This window comes from Indicator indicator, chromosome 18 (genome assembly GCF_027791375.1).
Source record: "Indicator indicator isolate 239-I01 chromosome 18, UM_Iind_1.1, whole genome shotgun sequence".
Taxonomy (NCBI): domain Eukaryota; kingdom Metazoa; phylum Chordata; class Aves; order Piciformes; family Indicatoridae; genus Indicator; species Indicator indicator.
The window spans coordinates 5,882,434-5,903,147 of NC_072027.1; the positions used below are offsets into that span (position 1 = coordinate 5,882,434).

Genomic DNA, 20,714 nt, shown 5'->3' on the forward strand with positions numbered 1-20,714 from the left:
CCAAGCCAGTGTGCCCAAAGGAAAAATGGCTGTTTTGGTTTATGATTTTCATATATGTCTCCTCTCTCCCTCAGCACTTCACAGACTGAACCTTTGTGATCTTGTGAAAGTCAGTTAATTCCTGATATCACCGTAGCAGAAGAAAGCTAGGACATCCTGGGAACAGCAAGAGAGAATCATCAGGGTGAGCAGACGATGAGCGACATTTTAGCTGACCCACAGACAGGTCACAACTTTTTGTCACACAACTAAATCGTGGTATTTCCCAGAATAAAAATCCAGAAACCAGATTCCAGCCCTCTCCTAATCATGTGGAGTATCTTGAAGAGAAACCTTGAAATTTTTGTGAACTCTCCCATTTATTTGTAGCTGCCTGTAATATAGAAGAAAACAATGGCACAATTGTTGATGCCTTTATTATAAATAAGTAAAAATGCAAGCCAAATTTAGACACAGATTTAGCTATTTGCTTTCATCCCTGCATAAAATTTCCTTCTACACAAAGGGAAAAAAAATACTTTGATGAGGAACATGTATATTTGCATGGAAAGATTGCCACAAACTTTCACAGCACAACAAATCTTTCCAGGGACTGCTCCATATATTTCTCTAAAAGAATATCAGCTCAAAAAGAAAAAAAAAAAAAAGGCATTAGATGGACTAAAGGAGCCTTATTTAAAGATTGCTAAAACGCTTAGGCCAATAACTATCTGCTTCTGATTTCTGTCACCACCCAAATACCATAAAAATGAAATACGTGCAATATTTGCATTTCTTAAGTAGTGGTATTTTTATCTTTGGAATTTGGTAATATGAGAATTGATATCTTAATTTATAATCACCAGAAACTCCCTCTATAAAAATATAGCCACGGACTGTGCAGTGGTTATATATAGTTTAATCTATATTTGTATGATATATCACTTACAGTACTCAGACATGGCTGCATGGAAAGATTCAGGGTATTCTGCCCTTATTAACAGTGCTCAGATGCTGTAACGCTACCTGCCTCTGGCACAGGATGAGTCAGATCCTGCCCTTACCCATCCCTTCAAAAAGCTCTCACTGGAGTCAGCGGGACGTTTGCCTGATTCACAAAGAAAGGTCAAGCTTTCGGTTATCTGGGAATTACACAGACTCAGACTCATTTCCTCCAGGATCCCAACTGCTCGAGTAAAAGTATCAATTGGGAATTTGGGAGTCTGTGCTCTGTTCCCTTATCAGTTACATCCGCTGTGATGAAGGGATGGACACACCTGCAGCCTCCATGCAGCACCAGAGCATGGTCAGTATATGAGATCGATCAGTAGGCTTGAAAATTAGGTGCTTCAGTTTCCCAAGGGCAAAGCTGATGAGAATGCTTTTGCAGGGGGGTTTCAGCACTTACTCAACAGTTGGCAAGATGAATTAACACTGTTGTTGTTAGGTGGAAAGTAAAAGATGGAGAGATGGGAGAAATCCTATCATATTCATAGTAAATTAGGAGTTAGACACCTAGAAGGAAATAGCTAGATCCACAGAGGACAATGCCTGCTCAGGAAACAGATTTATGCAGAGAATGACTTGGACATATATCAGACTAAAAGCTCAGTAATAGTTCATTGGAACTCTTGCTTCAGAAATAGGAGCTGTTGTTGAACGAACTCCTCTGAAAAGACTCCTGATGACACTAGAGAAAATGCTACTGAGAATCCAAGTCTTAACAGGAGAAGGTAGAAGACTTTTTGTCCTGCCTAGCCTCTGCTTTACAGACACTCGTACTGATAAAAGAAATTTTCCATCTTTGGCTGACTTGAGTGGGATGTGAAAACTTCCATTTTTCAGAATATTTTTCTCTCTCAGGTGATCAAAGGAGGAAGGCTGTGAACGAGCAAAGGGTACTGGCAATTTAACCTCTTTATTCTGAGTCTTAACAGTTGAGAACAGTTTTGCCTGGCCCAGAATATTCTGTTTAGCTTTGGTTTTCCACCACCCATGCAGGACAGCAGGAATACTTAGAAGAGCTCTAGAGCAGCTGTCCAGCCAAAGAGGGAGAAGTGCTGTAAGATGATCAGGTACAAGACAAGGGCTTGTCCTGATGTGCCATTACTGAAATCATATCAAAGCACTCTCTATGATTTTTTTGAAGGGTGGGTCACTGCTGCTGCTTTTGCTTCATTCCTACAGGCAAGTGAACTTAACAACAGGAGACTCTATATGCAAAATACTGCATCTTTTTAACTGTATTTGTACACATAAAACACTGTTGTGCTCCCCTCCACACTTGCCTGCAAGCTTCTCCAACACAACAGCGAGAGAAGGGGAACAGGTATAATGGTGTAAGGGCTTTTAATAACATTCAGTCCATAAAAACATGCGTAATTTGGAAGAAAAAAAGCAGTTTCTGCAAATGGATAGCCTCAGGCAGTGATGCACTGGGTAGCACTACTGTCTTTAGACTTCTACAGCAGCAGGAGAAAAATAAACTTTGTTTGGAAAAATCTGCATCCAATTTGTTTTTCAGGCTAAGGAGCATGCAAGGCAAATTTTAGTTTAGATTAAGGTAAACATCAGAGAAAGAAGAAAATAATTGTAAGAGAGTAGAATATGTCTCTCATGTTTCCAGCACTCTGCCCTGCCATGAAGCAGGGCACCAAGGGACTGGCCCTGCCTATGACCCACTTCACACATTGCAAGAAGAGAAATAACAGCACAGCTAGTTGGCACGTCAGGAATCTGCATTTAGGAGATAAGTTTGAAGGTGGCTTGACAATGACCTAGAAATGGGAGCTAAAGCCCCCCCGCCCCCCATCACAAGATAATTCCCCTGTGTGGGCTGCCAGTGCATGCTGGAGTGATTCAGAGGAAGCTGGGTTTGAATGAGTTGCTTATATAATTTTCACTTTTGATGTAGACAGGACATAATAGTCTCAAAATGAGCTCGGCTGAGGGCTGGGTCCAGTGCTGTAGACCTGCAGACACAGATCCCATATGACCGATTCAGGATTTCAGCTCTAGCTGGAAGGGAAGAAGGGATCAGCCCTATATTTTGTTTGCTCATTAATACATTTAGGATGTGTTAAAGCTGTCTTCTCTTCTCCTGGCCTTACTGGTACTAAACAGAATAAGTATCTACTGAGGATATCATACTGTGTTTTCTTACATGAACAGCATAGGTCCCATTAGCTGCACAGCAAGTGCTGAATCCCACTGAAGCTCATACTGAGCTGTCAGCACTGAGTTCACAAGAACAAAGTAAAACCAAGAAGCCCTGAGGCATCTCCCTTCAAATGATACTGGACACCCCCATATAGGAAGAAGGCAAGCAATAATTCTAGGTTCTGGTGCATTAAAAAATGTTTTACATCCTACTCCATAGTGTATAAAAAAGAAAAATAGAAGAAGAGGAAAGTTAGGTCTAGAGAATAATCCCACAAACAGCTGTTTTATACCTCGAAACACACTTGTGTAGGAATTAGTACATTTGCCCACATACATTCCTGCAGGCCAGATCAGCTTTCAGTGAGAAGATAATTTAGAAATGAACAGGCTTTTTCTACTATTTATAAGACTTTCCTCTTCATGATTCCTCTGTATTGCAGATGCAAGGGGCTGTTTATAACAGTTGCAACATGCAGGGTGGACAGGATTTATTCATGCTTTTGTGTTCTTTAAAACAAGAGGTTTCAATCTTGGACTTGGAAAATGTTATGAGCCTACAGAAGCAGAAAAGCATAAAAATGTTGGTATGAGAGTGAAAAGTTAACGTGCAATGAACCCAGAGGCTGTCTACTCTACACTGATTTAGGACTATCTTTTGAGGCATATGGAAGTTTCATTTCTACCTGTCTTTGTCAGTAACACTTGTCTTGACGGATATAGGGGGCCTAGGGCTCAAGTTTGACAGGATGCTCAGGGCCCAACAGTTCCAGTGTGACAACCCATAAAATACAAGATGTCCTACATGAGACGGGCAGCCTAGCATCCTCTGAACCATTCCTCAGCATCCTCTCACAGCCTAGGATGGATGGACTTCTCCATCCACGGCTTTCAGCTTTTCCCACATTCCTGTGGTAGCTGAATTCACATAATTATACATATACACATATATATGCCAGTAGCCTAAATTGTCTGAAAAACTGACTTCAGCTCATCATTCCAGCCATGATGCAGCTCAGCTGCACAGTTAGCCTGTGAGTTAGATGAATTAGGATCTACCTGTCCCCACTCAGTTCAACATCCACAGCTTAAAATGAAGCACTGGAGGTATATTGTTCAGGTGAGTTTATTCAAATACAACAACAGCAACATAACAAGATTCACAGAAGAAAATGACTCTCTGTTCCACAAAACAGGGGAGAAGGGGGGAAAGAAAGTAACATAAACCACACATTTTGGCCAAAAGATTTTGAATTTCATTACTCTCTGAGTTCAGCACAGAGACTCCCTGTTAAAAACCTTTGCTACATCTCAGAGAATTTGGTATTGTCTGAAGAATTCTTTGCAGCACTAACTACACTCAGGGATGAAGTCATAGACCACTAGTGTAAGTCACAGGGCCAGAGCTCATATGGTTTCCTCTCTTTGGGTGCTACTATGCCTCACCACACCTTCTGGACAATCCCGTTTTGATTAATGGCACGGGCTTCAGACCAATTTATTACTAAAACTGATGTAAATTGTCAATCTGTTATATAGCAGTTATGCCACACCCAAAAGACTACAGTTAAAAATTAACCAAATTAAACTTAAACCTACCCCATGAAAGGAAAAATATAAAGCACTGCAGAATAACTGACTTCACTCTCCAGGCCTTAAGAGTATTTCACTGCAGTAAGAATTACATGACAGTCATAAACAAGAACTATTTTACTCACTAAAGCTCCTAAAGTAATACTTACAAAATTATGGCAAATGCTATCAAAGGGCCTGTTTTGGCATTAAAAAGATGTTCTTAAACACACCTCTCCTCAGGAAAGCACATTATCACATACTTAAATCTGAATTCCTGTGTAAATGGTCTCCTGAGACAGAGCCCAAACAATGCCCTGAGGAAGCTGGTGAAACTCCTGAGGCAGCTGGTGAAACTCCTGAGGCTTTTGACCTCCCCAGATCTATATGTGATCTCCCAAAATGCAAACAGATCATCAGACTTCCAAATGACCTCTCTAGATCTCTCAAGCTACAAGGATCTTCCACTGAACACAGTGAAGTCAGTGTAGAAGAAAGCATTAATAGCATTCTACAATATTTTCCTGGGTTTTAAATTGGTTCTAAAACTACAATTCTTGCAACAACTTTACTTCTTCCTCATCACTGTCAGTTACATTGACTAGGTGGATGCTGGAGGGAGATGAAGTGATTGACAAAACCTCTTCCAATACTTCAACATCCAGCTGCGGTAGGGGGCTGGAATACTGATCTGCGTTGCAGCTGCTGTGACATGGAACTGGTTCAAGGTTCTCATGTATATTTTCTTTTGGGTACTCCTTGAAAGGATAGTCTCTGCCTAAAGGTGAAAACATCGCCTCCTGTCTTTGGTATCTGTCTTCATAAAAGCCAAGGCATTCAGGCACTGGGCTGGAGAAGTTCCCAAAGCCAAATGGAGGCCGGCTGAATGGACATGTGCTGCAATGAAAGAGATTGAAAGTTGGCTTTCAGAAATGCAGATTGCCTGGACTTCCATTCAGCTAAGAAAAACAGAAAGACACTAATGGTCTATGCTAGTCAGCTCACCCTGTCAAAACACCCAAAACATGCAGACTTTAAAACCATGCCTAAATTAAATTGGGACCATAACCAGAGATATGGAATCTGTGCACATGTACCTCTCCATGACAGATACAGGCACGGCAAACACAAAAGTATTTACCAATGAAATAATACCATGGATAAACCAGCATCTATCAGCCTGCAGGATGATGACCAACATAGTCAGAATAATAAAACAAATTATCAAAAATCAGTTTGTGTTATTTCTGTGACAGAGCTGGTGTAAAATGCTCTTATTTCTTCTCTGAGTGAACTCTTGCATCTGTTACTCTGCTACTGAATAGGAGGAGGGAATCCTTGTGCCCCATATGTGGCTGTCAATGTTACTGTTTAAAGAATATGCAGGAATGAATTTTAAAAAAGCAACTACATAGTAGGTTGCAGGAAGCTGCCGTGTCAGATGTAACTGGTGTCAGAAATTGGAATTTTTATTCTGATGCAGAATGTCAGGTATTGTACTTTACAGTGGTATAGCAATTGATTACATTGTTAAGAAAACAAAGTATGGTAAGAAGTAACAGAACTTTACAGTGCAGACACTATAAAGACATTGATACAATGTCCATTGAGGTTTCCAGGAGATTGTTTAAAATTTTAGTGCATAAATCTGCATACATTCATTTGCATTGTCAGTGCCACTCAGAACATATTCTGAGTTTTGCATATATTCTGAGATTCTGGTATGCAAGAAACAAGTTTGTAAGATTACGGACTTATAAATCACTGGATTAGAAAGGTCCTGGCATTAGCAGAGCTGGCAGCCTTCAGTCCATTGACATGTGTGGACTCAGAACAGTCTTTTATGGTACAAAACACTCCTTTTCCTCAGGGGCTTCAAAAACTATCTCATTTCAGAGATCAAGGGCTAAGCAAAGTTGATGTTTAGCAGTGTGGGGAATATGTGTCCTGTGACCTCAAAATTCGAAATATCTTGTATTGCACTTAGCAGCTCATAAAGTTCTTCTGAGTGTGATGGGTCATCATCAGCCTAATTTATGACCACGTAGTATTATTGCCACAGGAACATATTTGTTGTTGCTATTGGTAGGAATGAGCAGTGTATAAAAGGGCAGACTTTAAGTCTTAATAGCCATAACAATTTGCTATGTTTGATACTGCACAGCCATGAATGAAAAGATGATGCCTTACAATGAATAAGCATCAGCAGGCTATCAGATGACTTGTTTTTGAGCAGCACATCTGCTGCTGGGAGGGCACTGATGCTTTCTGTGCATGCATAGCTTAGGAAATACCCAAGGGACAGTATGCGTAGCTTGTAAATTCTTTGATTAGGTGATCTCTGATTGACTGCCCAGAGACTGCAGAGGAACTTATGTAAGAATTCTGAAGACATTTCTCACCAGGCTGAGAAATACTGGTAGTTATGACAGCTGCAATCATAGTAGCCAGGAGACATTTCCCACACCTACTTTAATTCTGTCCAATAGTTTTCAAAATATATTTACACCATCTCTACCCAAGGCTTTTCTGCAGAGATCGACTGCACTTAGATGCATAAAGTGGAGAGAAAATACTTCTGTGGGCTTGGGAGTGCCAATTACTGCAACAGTACTATGCAGCCCTCAGTAACTGGGCATATATTACGAGCAGCCTCAGGTCAGCAGGTCCCACCACACAGCAGCTATAGGAAGGTTAGAGCACCTCTCCTGAATGCTTCATCTGCTTTCTGTAAGTCAAAAGACTCTCTGCCTTTTATAATTTGTTCTTACTGGTATTGAAATGAAGGGTTTCATTACCTTGAAGGGAAATAGTGAGGTCCAGGCACAATGTAAGGGTGGTAGAATGGAAACCGAGGAGGTACTCCAAACAGGCTGGCTGGCTGACCAATGGGAGGAGACTCATAGATATGTGAGGGAAGAAAAGGGGTAGGTTGGGGAAGAGGTACAGCTCTAGGAAACATAGCAAGCCCTGGGTACTCCTTTGGGGGCTCAATATTACAGACAGAAAATCTGCCATTAGTGGTGGTTATGTTACTTGGGTTTCTGCTAAAGCTCTCAGTGAAAACTGGTGTAAGTCTCTTCAGAGAGCAATTGAGCCCTGATGCTGCATTAAGAGCTTCTCTCTGAGCAGGTTCAGCAATGTGCTGTGGTGAAATTACAGGGTACAGGGGCAGGGTTGGAGCTGGAACAACCACTGATGTGGTGCTTGTACTAGTAGTCTGGAAAAAAGTAATTGGACCAGCACGTTGAAGGGAAGAAGCCGGCAGACGGATGGCAGGAGGAGCCCCACCTTTAGGAAACAGAACAGTTATTTATTAGACATGAACAAAGGAAGAGATTTCATGAACAGTAGCCCAGCAAACCACAGCCAGAGACAGAACCATTTCCCCCAAAACACCTTCTGGCATTACTACCCTGCAACTCAGTCATACATCACTTGGCCTATGTGTATTCTGACAGATGGGTTTGGACCCACATTCAAGCTTCCTTCTACAGAAACCCAAGGGAGAAGAAGGAATTCACTAGTGAGTGTTGAGGCTATGAGGGTGGTGTGGGCTGTGTCTTCTGATCTAGTCACAGAATGAGGTTGGCATTTAGTGCCTGAAGCTCAGAAGACCTCCCTGGAGTGAGCCAAATTCTTAATCAATACATGTGGTGCCAAAGCAGCAGTGAAGAACAGAAGCCACAGTTAAAACATCCTACTCTCCAGTGTGTTTTCTTATGTTTCACCAAGCTAACCTCTGAAACATTTTGCTGACCATACATTTGAACATACATTTTCAAATCACACATCATCTCAACAGGAAGATTTCAAAACACATTGCATAAGTATTTTTCAAACCCAACTGCTTAGTCTAAGAGTCTAAATTCTAAGTCAACAGAATGTAAATTAATCTAGATTTTTGCAGTTTATATTTAAAAATAATTTCAACCAGAACAGGGTAGTAAACTCTGTAATGAAACACAGTAGCATCTGAGGACAACATAATATTATAAAATGAAAACCAAGAATACATTATTCAGTCAAATTTACTGATGGATTTGAGAAAGGATCACATTACTAACTCAGAACTCCACCAGAACAAAGATGAGTGTTCATTCTACCTCTGAATATCACCAAGCAGCATGAACAGGAATTAATTTTCTTCTTCAGGTTTAGCAAGGCAGTGCTGAATAGTCAGAGCTGGTGAAGGAAGATAGATGTGAGGTGGAGACAGAACAAGAAACAGCTGTAGCTTAACAGGAAGCAAGTGTTGAGTAATAGAGATACAAAAAGTCCAAGAGGGAGCAGGAGGTAACCAGGAGCCACAAAGAAAATAGCAGAGACTTGTGGGCAACAAAGATGCCAGAAGAATTTAAAAGGCAGGGGAAATAGTAGGTAGAGACTAGGAGGCAGAGGTGCAGTGCAGAGGAGAACCAATAGAAACAGGAGTGTCAAGAAAGACTGAGAAATTGTTTTAACTACATCTACACTACCATGTGTATAACTTTTACTACAATAGGTAAATCCTGAATTTTTAAAATAATCTACTGCTGAAAACTCACAGACTGCATGTCCAATGCTGTTCTGAACATTGGGGATGACGACTGAACAAGCAGGTGACTGGAAGGGACAAATGGCAGCTGGATTTGTAGCAATGATGCTCTGAGAAGCACTGGAAAATACAGCAGAGACAGGCAGAGGAAAACGCTTCCTTTTGCCTTGTCGTGGTTGATAAACCCAACCTGTCAGAGATGAAAAAAAAAGATGCAGACATCCAGTTTTGGGGATGGTCTCATTCTTCATGCTAAGCTATGATACCTGTAATTCTGTAATATCTAAAACAAATTAGTCCAAAACCTGTTTCTATAGTCAATGGTAATACTCCTCTTGTTTCAGAAGCTAGCAAATGGGGCATTTTATCAGAGGTGGAAATAAAATGGACATATTTGGGCAATGCTGTTGTGTTACTAAATTGTTAACTGTGAGATGAAGAAATAGACAACAGTGGGAAGTGATGTGGCACAGCTGAGGGAAGCATGTTAAGGAGAACATGACACTGTACAATGGGCTTTCAGTGCAGAAGAAAGCCATGACTGTATTCAAAACAGAGACCTTTCCTGTTTCCTTAACCCATTCAGTCTCACATATACCTGTAAATTACAAGATACAATGGAAAACAAAATCCACTAGGAATCCTATATAGATTTGGGAGGAGTTACATCTGCCTTTGACTTGTAACACTAACCAAAGACTAACAGATGTATTATGAATTGACACTGAGTAGCTCAGTCTCTTACACAGACTACCTCTTAATGCCACTTTAAAGAAGCCTTTCTTTTTCTTTCTTGTAGGGTGTAAGAAGAGAGGGAGCGTGCTACTCTTTTCTTTCACTTGTTTATAACAGATCAGTCAGATCTTGTCTAGCAGGACTGGACATAACCATGAACTAGCAGGAGTATGGTGACAGAGAAAGGATCACAACACCTGGTATCTCAACAGCTTTTGAAAGCATTCAGAGTACTTATGTTCTGGTTTACTGAACTGCACTGTTAGGGGTTAATTTGTTAGGGGTCCAAATTTTTAACTCTTTTGACAAAAGGCTGAGAAACATCTTCCACACTGTTATTTGGGAATCCCACATCTAAACATTGAAGAATCACACAGAATACAATACTTGTTATACTTCCTGGGGCATTTCCCTTTCCTGCTTTTAAGGCATGGATGCATGTGTCACCACAAGGCACCTGGGCAGCTCTTTCTGGGGCATGTAAAATGAAGCAACAAGCCATGTTCACACTACACTCACTATCTGGCTGTTAAACTACTAAAGCATTCAGAAGAGCTGCTGTAGCTCTGGTGGTCTAAAACACTAAGAAACATTAGAGGCTCTGAAAGATGAAACATTGTTTTGATGCTTAAAAAAATTAATGTGCATGCAAGCCTTGGACAGGAGGAGGGCTGTGTGCTTGACAGTTTTGTATTTTTTTTGGAACTCTATTACTTGCTGTAATGAAAGAGATCCCTTTCTCAATAAATCTTGCACTTCTAAAGCATTCATGTAAATAAACACGTGTTTACCAGGAAACTCCTCTCTGTGCTTTTGTTTAATTTTATGAGCTTCATCATAATAGGGCTGCTTCTGCTCTTCAGTCAGTTTGCTCCACTCCAGTCCAAGCTGAACACTGATTTCTGCATTGTTTGCATTAGGGTTAGCTCTCGCTAGAGCAGGCCGATGAATCCTGGCCCACACCATAAATGCGTTCATCGGACGCTTTACGTGGCCACTTTTGTCCTTGCCAAATGGAGTATCTGGCATTCCTAGGCAACAAAACCAGGAAAGACCATCATCTTCCAGGCAATAGAGGCGACACAAGTACAGTCAATAGTACATCAAGAGGATATTTGGCAACAGTCAAAAGAAATCACTACAGCTTTGGAACACACAAAACTCAGTGCCCATTTGGAAAGCAGTTCCTAGAAAAATATCTAAGGGCAAGAGAGTACTGGAGAATCATAGAGTGTTAGGGGTTGGAAAAGACCTCAAAAGATCATCTAGTCCAACCCCCCTGCCAAAGCAGAATCAGCTAGAACAGATCACACAGGAACACATCCAGAGAAGGAGACTCCACAACCCCCCTGGGCAGCCTGTTCCAGTGTTCCATCACCCTCACAGTGAAAAAAATTTTCCTCATGTTACATGGAACTTCCTATGCACCACTGACCTTCAGTGAACTAAGGCCTAACAAATCATTTACCTGCCCTGTTACATACTATTAGAAAAAAAAATCCCAAACACAAAACATATGGGACTGCTAAAACACTAGTTTGGGTTTCATTTGGCTAAATTGCTTTCTTATGAATTTAGAAACTTCTACATTTTTCAGCTAAACATTGTACAGCATAGTTTATGTCACTGCAAATTTGTCATCACGACCAGAGCTATGGATCCAAAGTCCCAAGGATTCAGGGACCAGATCTAACAACTGTGTGGCAGTTTACTCCCACACCTGTGCAGCTGCTGGCTTTTCAGCTAAGCTTATGGTCCCACACCTGTGGGCTTTTCAGCTAAGGTTGTGGCTGTGCTGAGTTTCTAGGGGTTTTGTGTTTGCTTTTTTCCCCTCTCACTCTTCTCTCAGATTTGGACACATTTTCCTGGAGTTTGTAAATGACTGTTACATGACACCCAGCTTTGGCTCTTTGCAAACACAGACTTCATTTTAACTGAGCTAGTGGCATGGTGAACCCACAACCCCTTACAAGAAATTTCCTGAGAAAGATTTAGAAATTGACTCTTTGACAATAATGGGCAAAAGCCTTATAGTCTTTAAGACCTCATTTTAAGACCTTAAACGACTCAGTGCGTCTCTGAACACTAAGGAGTTTAATCTAGTCAGGGAGCAAATGGACAAAACTGCATCGATTTTAACAAACCACTAAAAAAACCCTGTGCTCCCAACATGTTTATGTGTTAGGCTGAAGAGGAAAGCTGTCTAGCAAAGAGGGTCTCTAACGCAACCTTTCCATTTGTGTTCTCCTATCTGGTAACCTGTCAACTGAGTGCCTCTTCCTGAACCCTAGCAAGCTCTCATAACAGAATACCTGAATCAGAGGGCAGTACGGTGAGGGGCACATTTCTAGTTTCAATCTTTACTGGAGGTGCCAGTAAAGGCTGTAATTTAAGCGGCACTTGTTTCTCTGGCACTTGAGTCACACGCATGAGCTCTGGTTGCACAGGGCCATGGATCTGTATGCGGGTGCCAGGAGGCAAGGGCTGAACCACAACTGGAATCTTCCGATTTTCAGGGAGGAACCCAAACCCCTCACGCTGCTGCGCTTTGATGGCATCAGTGCTGGCATGCGCAGGTCTACACACGGAGCCAGCCAGGGCATCCTCCTTTTCCGGGCCATCCCCCTTTTCCATCTTCACCCTCCAGGTCTCAGAAGCCACCTCAGGAGTTTCCACTTTGATAGCGCTCCAGGGCTTCTTCCCATTTTCCCACTCCTCCAGCACCTTCACCTCGTTCTGGCTTTCTACACCGCCCCATTTGTGGTCTCCTTCCCTCTTGATGGTGCCATGGGTCTCCTCTTTAACCGTCTCCGGAGCTGGGAAGCACCTGAACTGGGCGCCTGACTCTCTCCCGTCCGGGGCATCTCCCGCCTCCGGGTCGGGCTTCTCGATTTTGATTAACGGGACCTTAGCCTCCTCCTTCGGGGTGGACTGCGGAGGGCAGCGGGGTCGCGGGGGCGGTTTTGGGGGAGCCCTGGAGCGCAGCGGTCGCTCCCTCACCACCCCCTCCATCCCGCCGCGGCCGGTTGCCGCTTGCGGACGTTGGGCCAACGCCCGCCGTGCCCTCGCGCAGTCGCCCGCCAACGGCCGCGCACCGATCCCGCCTCGTGCCCCGGGGGGCACAACACAACCGCCATGGAGACCGCTGGCAGAGCCGGCGCGCGCCAGCCACTGGGCCCGCTGAAACCATAGAGAGGTCCGCCAAGGCGCCCCGAAGGGCCTACCGTTTCCGCTTCCGCCTTGGCCATGCTGTGCTGGCGGGCGGCATCGGCCATCTCTGCGGGGAGTGGGTGGTGGGCGCCCTGTGTGTGCGGCCGCCGTCGCTTCCTCTCCATGGCGAAAAGTAAGTTCGAGTATGTGCGGGACTTCGAGGCGGATGACACCTGTCTGCCCAACTGCTGGATCGTGGTCCGTCTGGACGGCCGCAACTTCCACAGGTGAAGGCCGGGCGGGCAGCCAATGGCTGGGGCCCTTATAGCGGTGTGGTTGCTATAGCGACGCCTCAGCGGGCGGGAGGACGGGCTGGGTACGGTGAGGCCCGGGAGGAAGGACCAGGGGCTAGGGTATTGCGAGCCCGGTCGCGGTGCGGCTGGTCCTGTGTAGGAGTTTCAGTGGCCTCATGGCTGTGAGGATGCGAGGTCCGAGTGCTGTCGTGAAAAGAGGGATCCCGGCTGGTGCCGTGCAGTTGGTTTTGGCTGTTCCCTGCCGGTCTTGTGTGAATTCAGCAGGTGCAGTGGTTACAAATCTTCATTCCCCCACATGATCCCTTCACTCGGCCTCTCCAAGGCGCGGAGTTCCTGCGGACGTTTATTCTCAAGAGCCACGGGATGCTTCAGAACCGTGCCTTCGGCAGGGTAGTAGAGAAGTGGTATACCAGTGCCTTGGGTGTGCTGGGGGAGGGACAGCAGCTGGTATACAAGGATATTTGCGTTTGGAATCAGTGTCTATGTGGCATTTGCCTTTCTTTAGAATAAATAAGAACACAGTTCTCTCGAGTGGTCAGTGACACGTTCTTGCTGGAGATTTGATTTCTTGTTCTGGTAAGGCTCTCAAGTTCTGACAAATTCATTGATAACGTTGCCCTTACTGGACTGAGAATACAGTACACCCCTGGAGAAAGTGATTTTACAAAAAGCAGTATTCGTCACACTTTTCCAAGTAAAATGTGGAAACTGGTTAGTGTGAGATACTGATGGGAAGGAGAATGAGTTATCCAGAGTGTATACAAAGAGTTTTTTTTTATTACTGCCTTTCGTACCTGGAGGGATGTCTGTATCAGCATTGTGTCTGTGCCAGCATGCTGGAAATCAATATGTGAGGAAAATGAATGGATTTGCATTTTTAGTAGCTTTTAAAGGGATTCTTATTCAACCATTTTTGTCTTAAAAGGTTTTCTGAGCAGCATGAGTTCAAAAAACCAAATGATGACCGTGCTCTTCAGCTGATGACGCGGTGTGCCCAGACAGTGATGCAAGAATTGGAGGATATTGCTATTGCTTATGGGCAGAGTGATGAATATAGCTTTGTTTTCAAAAAGAAGAGTAGATGGTTTAAAAGAAGAGCAAGGTAACAGCTGCTTTGATATGGAAGTGAACTTGTTTTTAACATCTCTTTCAAAACCTGTAATTCTTCTTTAGATTTGCCTTTATTTTGTACGCAGTAGTTAGAAGTAGGGCTGTAATTGGGTGCACACACCAACAGTTAGTTCAGGTTCCTCATATGAACTCTTTGCATGTGATCTTTCAGGAAAATATGTTCAGTGGTGCAGAGGGTTTTTTAATGTTTTGATAAAACAAACATTGTTGTAACAAAATGTTACCGTACCCAAACTCTTACTTGATTCTCAGTGCTTGCTATTCTTCAAAGACTATGCTGTTGCTGATCTGTTAGTCCATTATTAAAGAAATGCTGCTCTCCACCAGACTTACTGATAACTCAGATAATCACAGATATATAATAATACATACTTCTTTCTTTTTCCTTTTGCTTTGTGTTTGCAAGTAAGTTCATGACCCATGTGGTCTCCCAGTTTGCCTCAAGTTACGTTTTTTATTGGAAGGATTACTTCAAGGACCAGCAGCTTCTGTACCCACCAGGATTTGATGGACGAATTGTGTTGTATCCCAGCAACCAAAATTTAAAGGACTACCTGAGCTGGAGACAAGCAGATTGTAAGCATTTTTTAAAAATGGAGATTTGTGCACTTGAGTTTTCTTCCTCTCCAAGTGGAAATGCATTTAGTGCTAGTGTATTTGTATACAGGTGAAAGAACAGCAGACAGGGTGGTGGTTTTAAATACATAACATTTCAATTATATTGGGCTTTGTATGAACACAGAAATACTGACTGAAATGATGAGTCTTTGGGCTGCAGTTATATTTGTTACATTCTGGGAGTGAGTTCAATACAGAAAATATTAGAATTATAAATAAATTGAATTTATTATTTTCTGTGTTCCATGTTTGTTTAGCCAAGGTAATAATCTTTAGTGAAGAGATGTGAGTGTTCAAATTCACACCATGTAGCAATCAAAAGCTAGAATAGACCATTGGATTTTCTTTCCAGGCTTTGGTTAGTACCTAGTCCCTGTTGCTCAAATAAAGATAATTTATTTTACATGTAAATGCCCTTCACACTCTGCACTGCCTTTTTAGAATGATAATGAAATGTTTCTTGTAGTCATTCTTCCATAAGCAGTACCTTAAAAATTGATCAGAAAGATTGTATCTTCTCTAGCAACTGATACTATTAACTCTTTATTCCTGGCTGTTTCTCGGATACAGTTCTGGAAACAAAGCTGGGTTTTTTTCTTAGTAATCATTCTACTAAATACTTTTTCTCACTCATTTTTTTTCTGTAGGCCATATTAATAACCTTTATAATACAGTATTTTGGATGCTTGTACAGCGAAGTGGTTTGACACCAGTGCAAGCACAGGATAGACTCCAGGTAAGAGTCTCTTGAGGTAATGTTTTTTTCTAGCTACAAAGAAAATAGTTAAGAGTTGCTTGCCCTGTTTGGCTTGTCTGTTCTTACTGTAATAATTCTGTAGCTGTAGAGTCAACAACTTCTTGAATTTTATGTGTTTCAATATGATTAGCAAATAGTATATTTCTTGTCCAATATTGGCAGAATTTTAATTTCTTAGTTAGCAAGTTCAGAAATCTTAGAAACATCATGTAAATGTCCAGTGTCCATATGCACTAAGTACAGTAGCAGGATTCAGCTGCTATTTATTTCTTGTCCCTTCTGTAGTATTTTGTCTCATTGTGCAGACTTCAGCAGATTATTTCTGTTTTCTCCGGGAGTCTGATGAATTTATTCTGTTTGTCTTAAAAATGTAATAAAAAGCCTCTCTGCATTTAGTATCCTTATTTGGAAGTAGTTCCTCTGTTGGGAGAGGTAATTAAATGTTTAATTTAAAGGTGAAAAAACTATTAATGTCAGTATTCAGCCATATCTACCCTAGTGATTCAGTTTGTTTGTTTGTTTGTTTTCTGTACTTTTAATTTTCTCTCAGGGCACTTTGGCTGGAGATAAGAACGAAATCTTATTTTCTGAATTCAACATCAATTACAACAATGAACCTTTGATGTATAGAAAAGGAACTGTCTTAATATGGCAGAAGGTAAAAAAACTGTATTACCACTTTGCATCATGCTTATGTTTTAAGTAGGTACACTGTGATCTTACAAGCTACACAAGTCTATGTATAAATGTATTTCAAAACTATCCATGGTTACCATATAATGATGTGTAAGATGACTAATTGTTTTGGAGGTGTTTTTGAGATGTTTGTATCTATGAGCACAGTATAAAGACTAGTCAGTGATGTCGGGCTTAGATATAAACTAGGAATGTTGAGACAAAATATTTATCAACTAATGCCAATGTATATGTAGAATTTCGTAAGACTGATGCATTTGCTAGATAACTCTACCATGTATAATGAATCATACAGTTGGCTTCTTAGTGTTACCAGCTTTGAAAATTAAGGAAGTATTCTGCTTCCTGAAAAATTACATTTTAATGACTGTTGTCAGTTTGATATATCAGGGTCTGTGCCAGGCACTTCACAGGACTAGATTCCAAGTATTTCCACTGTGAAGGAATTACTTCTGTTCAGCAAAGTAGCTCACCTCATAGTATGCTTTCACTCCTTTTCTACTTCTGTAAAGGAGCATGGTAAGGATTGCAGCTGTTAGTGGGGATTTCCTTTTAATGGTAACTTGGAAATGTTCATCATGCTAGGATTACATCGATACAGAATTAGTGAGAGAAATTCCTATCCTGTATTTTGTATGAGATGAGACCCCAGAAAATCGTAAATGTTTATGGCCTTAATGTCCTTCTGTACTCTAAGTTCTTAACTAGAAATATCATAGAATGGCTTAGGTTGGAAGGGACTTCGGAGATCATCTATTCCAATGCCCATGACATGGGCAGGGATGCCTCTCAACTAGACTTGGTTGCACAAGGCCTCATCCAGTCTGGCCTTAAACACCTCCACAACCATTCTGGGCAACCTATTCCAGAGTCTCACCACCCTCATACTGGTACTGAATATGTGTGTTTTATATTATCACGATCCCTGAAAACATATTCCACTTGTTCCTTACGCTTCTTGGTTGGTTGGTTTTTGTTAATTGCAGACATTTCTGAGGTGTCCCATTTGCTTTAGCTCCAGATTAGATATTGTACTTTATTCAAGAACACTTGCAAGCAGTTATGTGAATTTGCAGATAACTTCTTCAAGCCATGCGATGATGCCACACAGTTTCAACTGCTCATGTGTTAGTCTTTGATTTGAGAATGGACTCTCCTTCAAGAGGTGCAGTGTTCAAATTCTGTAGTATGCTATAGGATTGGTAGTTGCTTTTGTTGTAGCTTTGCTTCTTGTTCATTTGTGAATCCCCTCTGGAGTCTTGCAAGTCTAATAATGTGTTAACTGTATTTTCAGATTAATGAAGTCGTGACTAAGAAAATAAAACTGCCAAAGGAAGCAGAAGAGAAGGAAGTCGAAGTGACCCGGGCTAAGACTAAAGTTGTTCCCCTGCACTGTGACATTATTGGGGATCAGTTCTGGGAGGAATATCCTGAGATTCTGGCTGAGGATAGCTGATACCTCTAATGAGCATTAACTGGTAGTTCACATTTTGTTCTGCTTGGGTTGTTGACAAGTGAGGAGTGGCTGATGGGGTTAACTTGTACCTCTCTGCAACAGCTAAGTTGGTTTTAGCACTGTTGTTGCCTGAAAAAAAAGACACTGGTATGTTGTCTCACACACAAGGATATTCTCATATGGAAAATCTACAATCATATAATCTTTTGAATGTTAAGAACTCCTTATAAATTAATACTGCTCCTTCCTTGTACTTGCATATTTGTAGAAAAAGCATCCATAAATCTGTGCATTTCTATAGCATTTAAACCATGAGGTATTCTGCTGAACTGCCCAACTATAAACAAGTTTGCATCATTGAACAGTTAAAAGCAGAGGAAAAATAATTCTTGACTTTTGTTTCAAGTGAGATGGACCAGAATACTGCAATTGACATTTAGTGTTAAATCTCAAGGCCAGTGTGTTTAGTGACAAACCATTCAACTGCCTGATATCTCTGATTCTCACAGAAATGAAATGGGGCAGCCCAACAGTTTCCTGTGATTGATTTTCAAAGCTTTCGTCAAATGTACAGGGGTTTTATACTTTTTAAAAATAATAAAACAACAATAATTTATTCCCTGCTCTGTTTATTAATTGGCTTTTCTAATTCCTGGGACTTTTACTAGGAATTGGTTGAAGTTCCAAGCAGTGAAGTTAATCATAAAGCTGCAGTACAGACATGAATTTTGTTAGGACATGGGTAGACACTATGGTGTCATCATCTGTAACCTGGGAAGTTCTTTCTCTCCTACTGTGCAGTTAAGTGGAAGGTATCAATGCTGGGAAAATAACCTGTTTCAGTATAGAAATACAACTATCATGGCATAAGGGGTATTTATAAGGATATTATTACTCTTTTTAACCATAGTGGTTTCAAAACCATGGTGCTAGAACAGTAATCTGGCAAGCTGTTGCTAAGGGAGAGATAGCAGTTGGGATTGGCCATAAAAATGGAAAGAAAGGATCAAATATTTCTGAGGAAGTGTACTGCTTTAGTTTCCCATGAATTTGTGTAGCAACCTACTCTCTGTTTCCCCTTTTCTTCCCACAAGAATTTACATGTTAAGAAAAGGTACATTTGGAAGGTTTGTTTTGTTTTGTTTTAAACCACTAAAGGGGTAGTTACATAATTGACTACTTAGTAATTTCTTTCTGAGATAAAACAGTGAGTCTGTATTCAAAATAGCACAGGGCTTCCCCTCTACTGCTTGTGCTAGTATCTGCAGTTAAGTACATGCAATGAGGGCATGCATAGAATGGACTGTGTAATTCCCAGGAAGAGGAGATGTGGGTGAGAGCATGATTCTGTGTAACTCATTGCACCACCAAGAACTTCCTATCTGTCTATCTGGGGATTTTACCTTGTAATACAAATGTCATTTAGGTGACTTTGAAGTGTCATATGTGACTGTCTGGTGTTGGACTTTGGACATTATATATTAAAGCAGCTGTTCCAGAAGTGAAAATTTTGGATTTTGCACCCTGAGCAAAGATTAAAAAAAAAACTATTTGGCAAATACGATTCATGCTTGGAAGTTAGTATGTAGGGTTATGATCATATATATTGTAACTACTTGATACATAAATATGTTGTAGAATGTATGTACATTGTGTGTGTATAAAAAATGGGTCTGTATTAGGTCTTATCCTCAGTGTTTTCTAATTCACTCATCCTTAAAATAGTATGTAATAAGTAAATATACCTGTTCATATATGGATGCAGACCTTTAAACCAAGAGAGAGATTGTCTGCACAGCCATGGCTTTTAATTTATATTAATGTAAATGACAGAGAAAGTAACTCCTTCTGGTACCCTCATGCATAAAAAGTAATATATGACTTTGTAGCTGTAGGGGAAAATAAATCTTCCCAAGGTTCAAGAAGCAAACTGGTGGCATACAGCACCTGTGTCCTGTTTCTGTAGCTGCAGAAGGCTCATACTATGACCCACAGAACAAATAGATGTTTCCTCTAAAGCTGGTCCGCAGCCTCTTGTGTTGCTGTAAGAGGAAGCATTAAATGTATAGGATCCAGTTATGAAAAATTAGTGGTGGGTGGTAGAATCTGCTACAGTAAAACCACTCTGCAGCATTAAAACAGTTGCCTTACATTCTTCTGCACTGTGTAGCCTTTTACTGGTTAAAACGGAAATTATATAGCGACCATCTTTAAAAAGGCAAATTACATCGCAACCACCTTTTGCCCAGAAGCCGTGTCATTGCTTGGGGCCCAGGCAAGGTGGCCTTTGGGCCCTCACTCCCAGAAGAGCCGGAGGGCTTCGCGGTGGGCTGCAGAGGGAGGCCTCAGTACACCGACCAGCGGTGGAGCTGCAGCATACCCTAAGATGTAGCCAAGAGGGACACCGCAGCAACACCGGAGGACCTGATTCCCCGGCGAGTCGTCCGTCACGCTGTGGGCGGAGTAGCTCCGCCTCTCGGAGCCCGTCCCGGGCGGTGCCCCGCGCTCTCCCCTCCCCGTGCCGTGCCGCCCGGACCTTGCTTAGCTGGCGGGCCCGCCGGGACTCGCCGGGTGGTGCGGTAGCGGCCCCTGGCGGCGGTGGGCTGGGCC

The 20,714-nt window shown here is 41.8% G+C and overlaps 2 protein-coding genes across 3 annotated transcripts; one reads left to right on the forward strand and one right to left on the reverse strand.

The window, feature by feature from the left end:
• Positions 1-5,258: 5,258 nt before the first annotated feature.
• Positions 5,259-13,230, reverse strand: SOX30 (SRY-box transcription factor 30). Its single transcript, XM_054389371.1, has 6 exons — positions 13,207-13,230; positions 12,295-13,162; positions 10,774-11,013; positions 9,258-9,437; positions 7,509-8,001; positions 5,259-5,607 (listed from the first exon to the last, which is right to left on the reverse strand). The coding sequence occupies exons 1-6, from the start codon at positions 13,228-13,230 to the stop codon at positions 5,259-5,261; spliced, it is 2,154 nt and encodes a 717-aa protein (XP_054245346.1).
• On the forward strand, positions 13,229-18,104 carry THG1L (tRNA-histidine guanylyltransferase 1 like). 2 transcript variants are annotated; one of them, XM_054389287.1, is made up of 6 exons: positions 13,229-13,419; positions 14,372-14,548; positions 14,984-15,153; positions 15,843-15,931; positions 16,503-16,610; positions 17,943-18,104. In XM_054389287.1, the coding sequence occupies exons 1-6, from the start codon at positions 13,229-13,231 to the stop codon at positions 18,102-18,104; spliced, it is 897 nt and encodes a 298-aa protein (XP_054245262.1). The 2 variants fall into 2 exon arrangements, with proteins under 2 accessions (XP_054245262.1, XP_054245263.1); XM_054389288.1 differs by lacking the exon at positions 13,229-13,419 and having other exon boundaries at positions 14,482-14,548; positions 15,079-15,153.
• Positions 18,105-20,714: the final 2,610 nt, after the last annotated feature.

Bases quoted from the DNA above. Each gene is read 5' to 3' on its own strand.
- THG1L (XM_054389287.1), top strand. From the start codon at position 13,229: ATGCTGTGCTGGCGGGCGGCATCGGCCATCTCTGCGGGGAGTGGGTGG. The intron at 13,420-14,371 runs GTGAAGGCCGGG...TTGTCTTAAAAG, and splicing joins GACGGCCGCAACTTCCACAG to GTTTTCTGAGCAGCATGAGT. The intron at 14,549-14,983 runs GTAACAGCTGCT...TGTGTTTGCAAG, and splicing joins TGGTTTAAAAGAAGAGCAAG to TAAGTTCATGACCCATGTGG.
- SOX30 (XM_054389371.1), bottom strand. From the start codon at position 13,230: ATGGCCAAGGCGGAAGCGGAAACG. The intron at 13,163-13,206 runs GTAGGCCCTTCG...CTATGGTTTCAG, and splicing joins CCAAGGCGGAAGCGGAAACG to CGGGCCCAGTGGCTGGCGCG. The intron at 11,014-12,294 runs GTATTCTGTTAT...TTTGTTGCCTAG, and splicing joins CGTACTGCCCTCTGATTCAG to GAATGCCAGATACTCCATTT.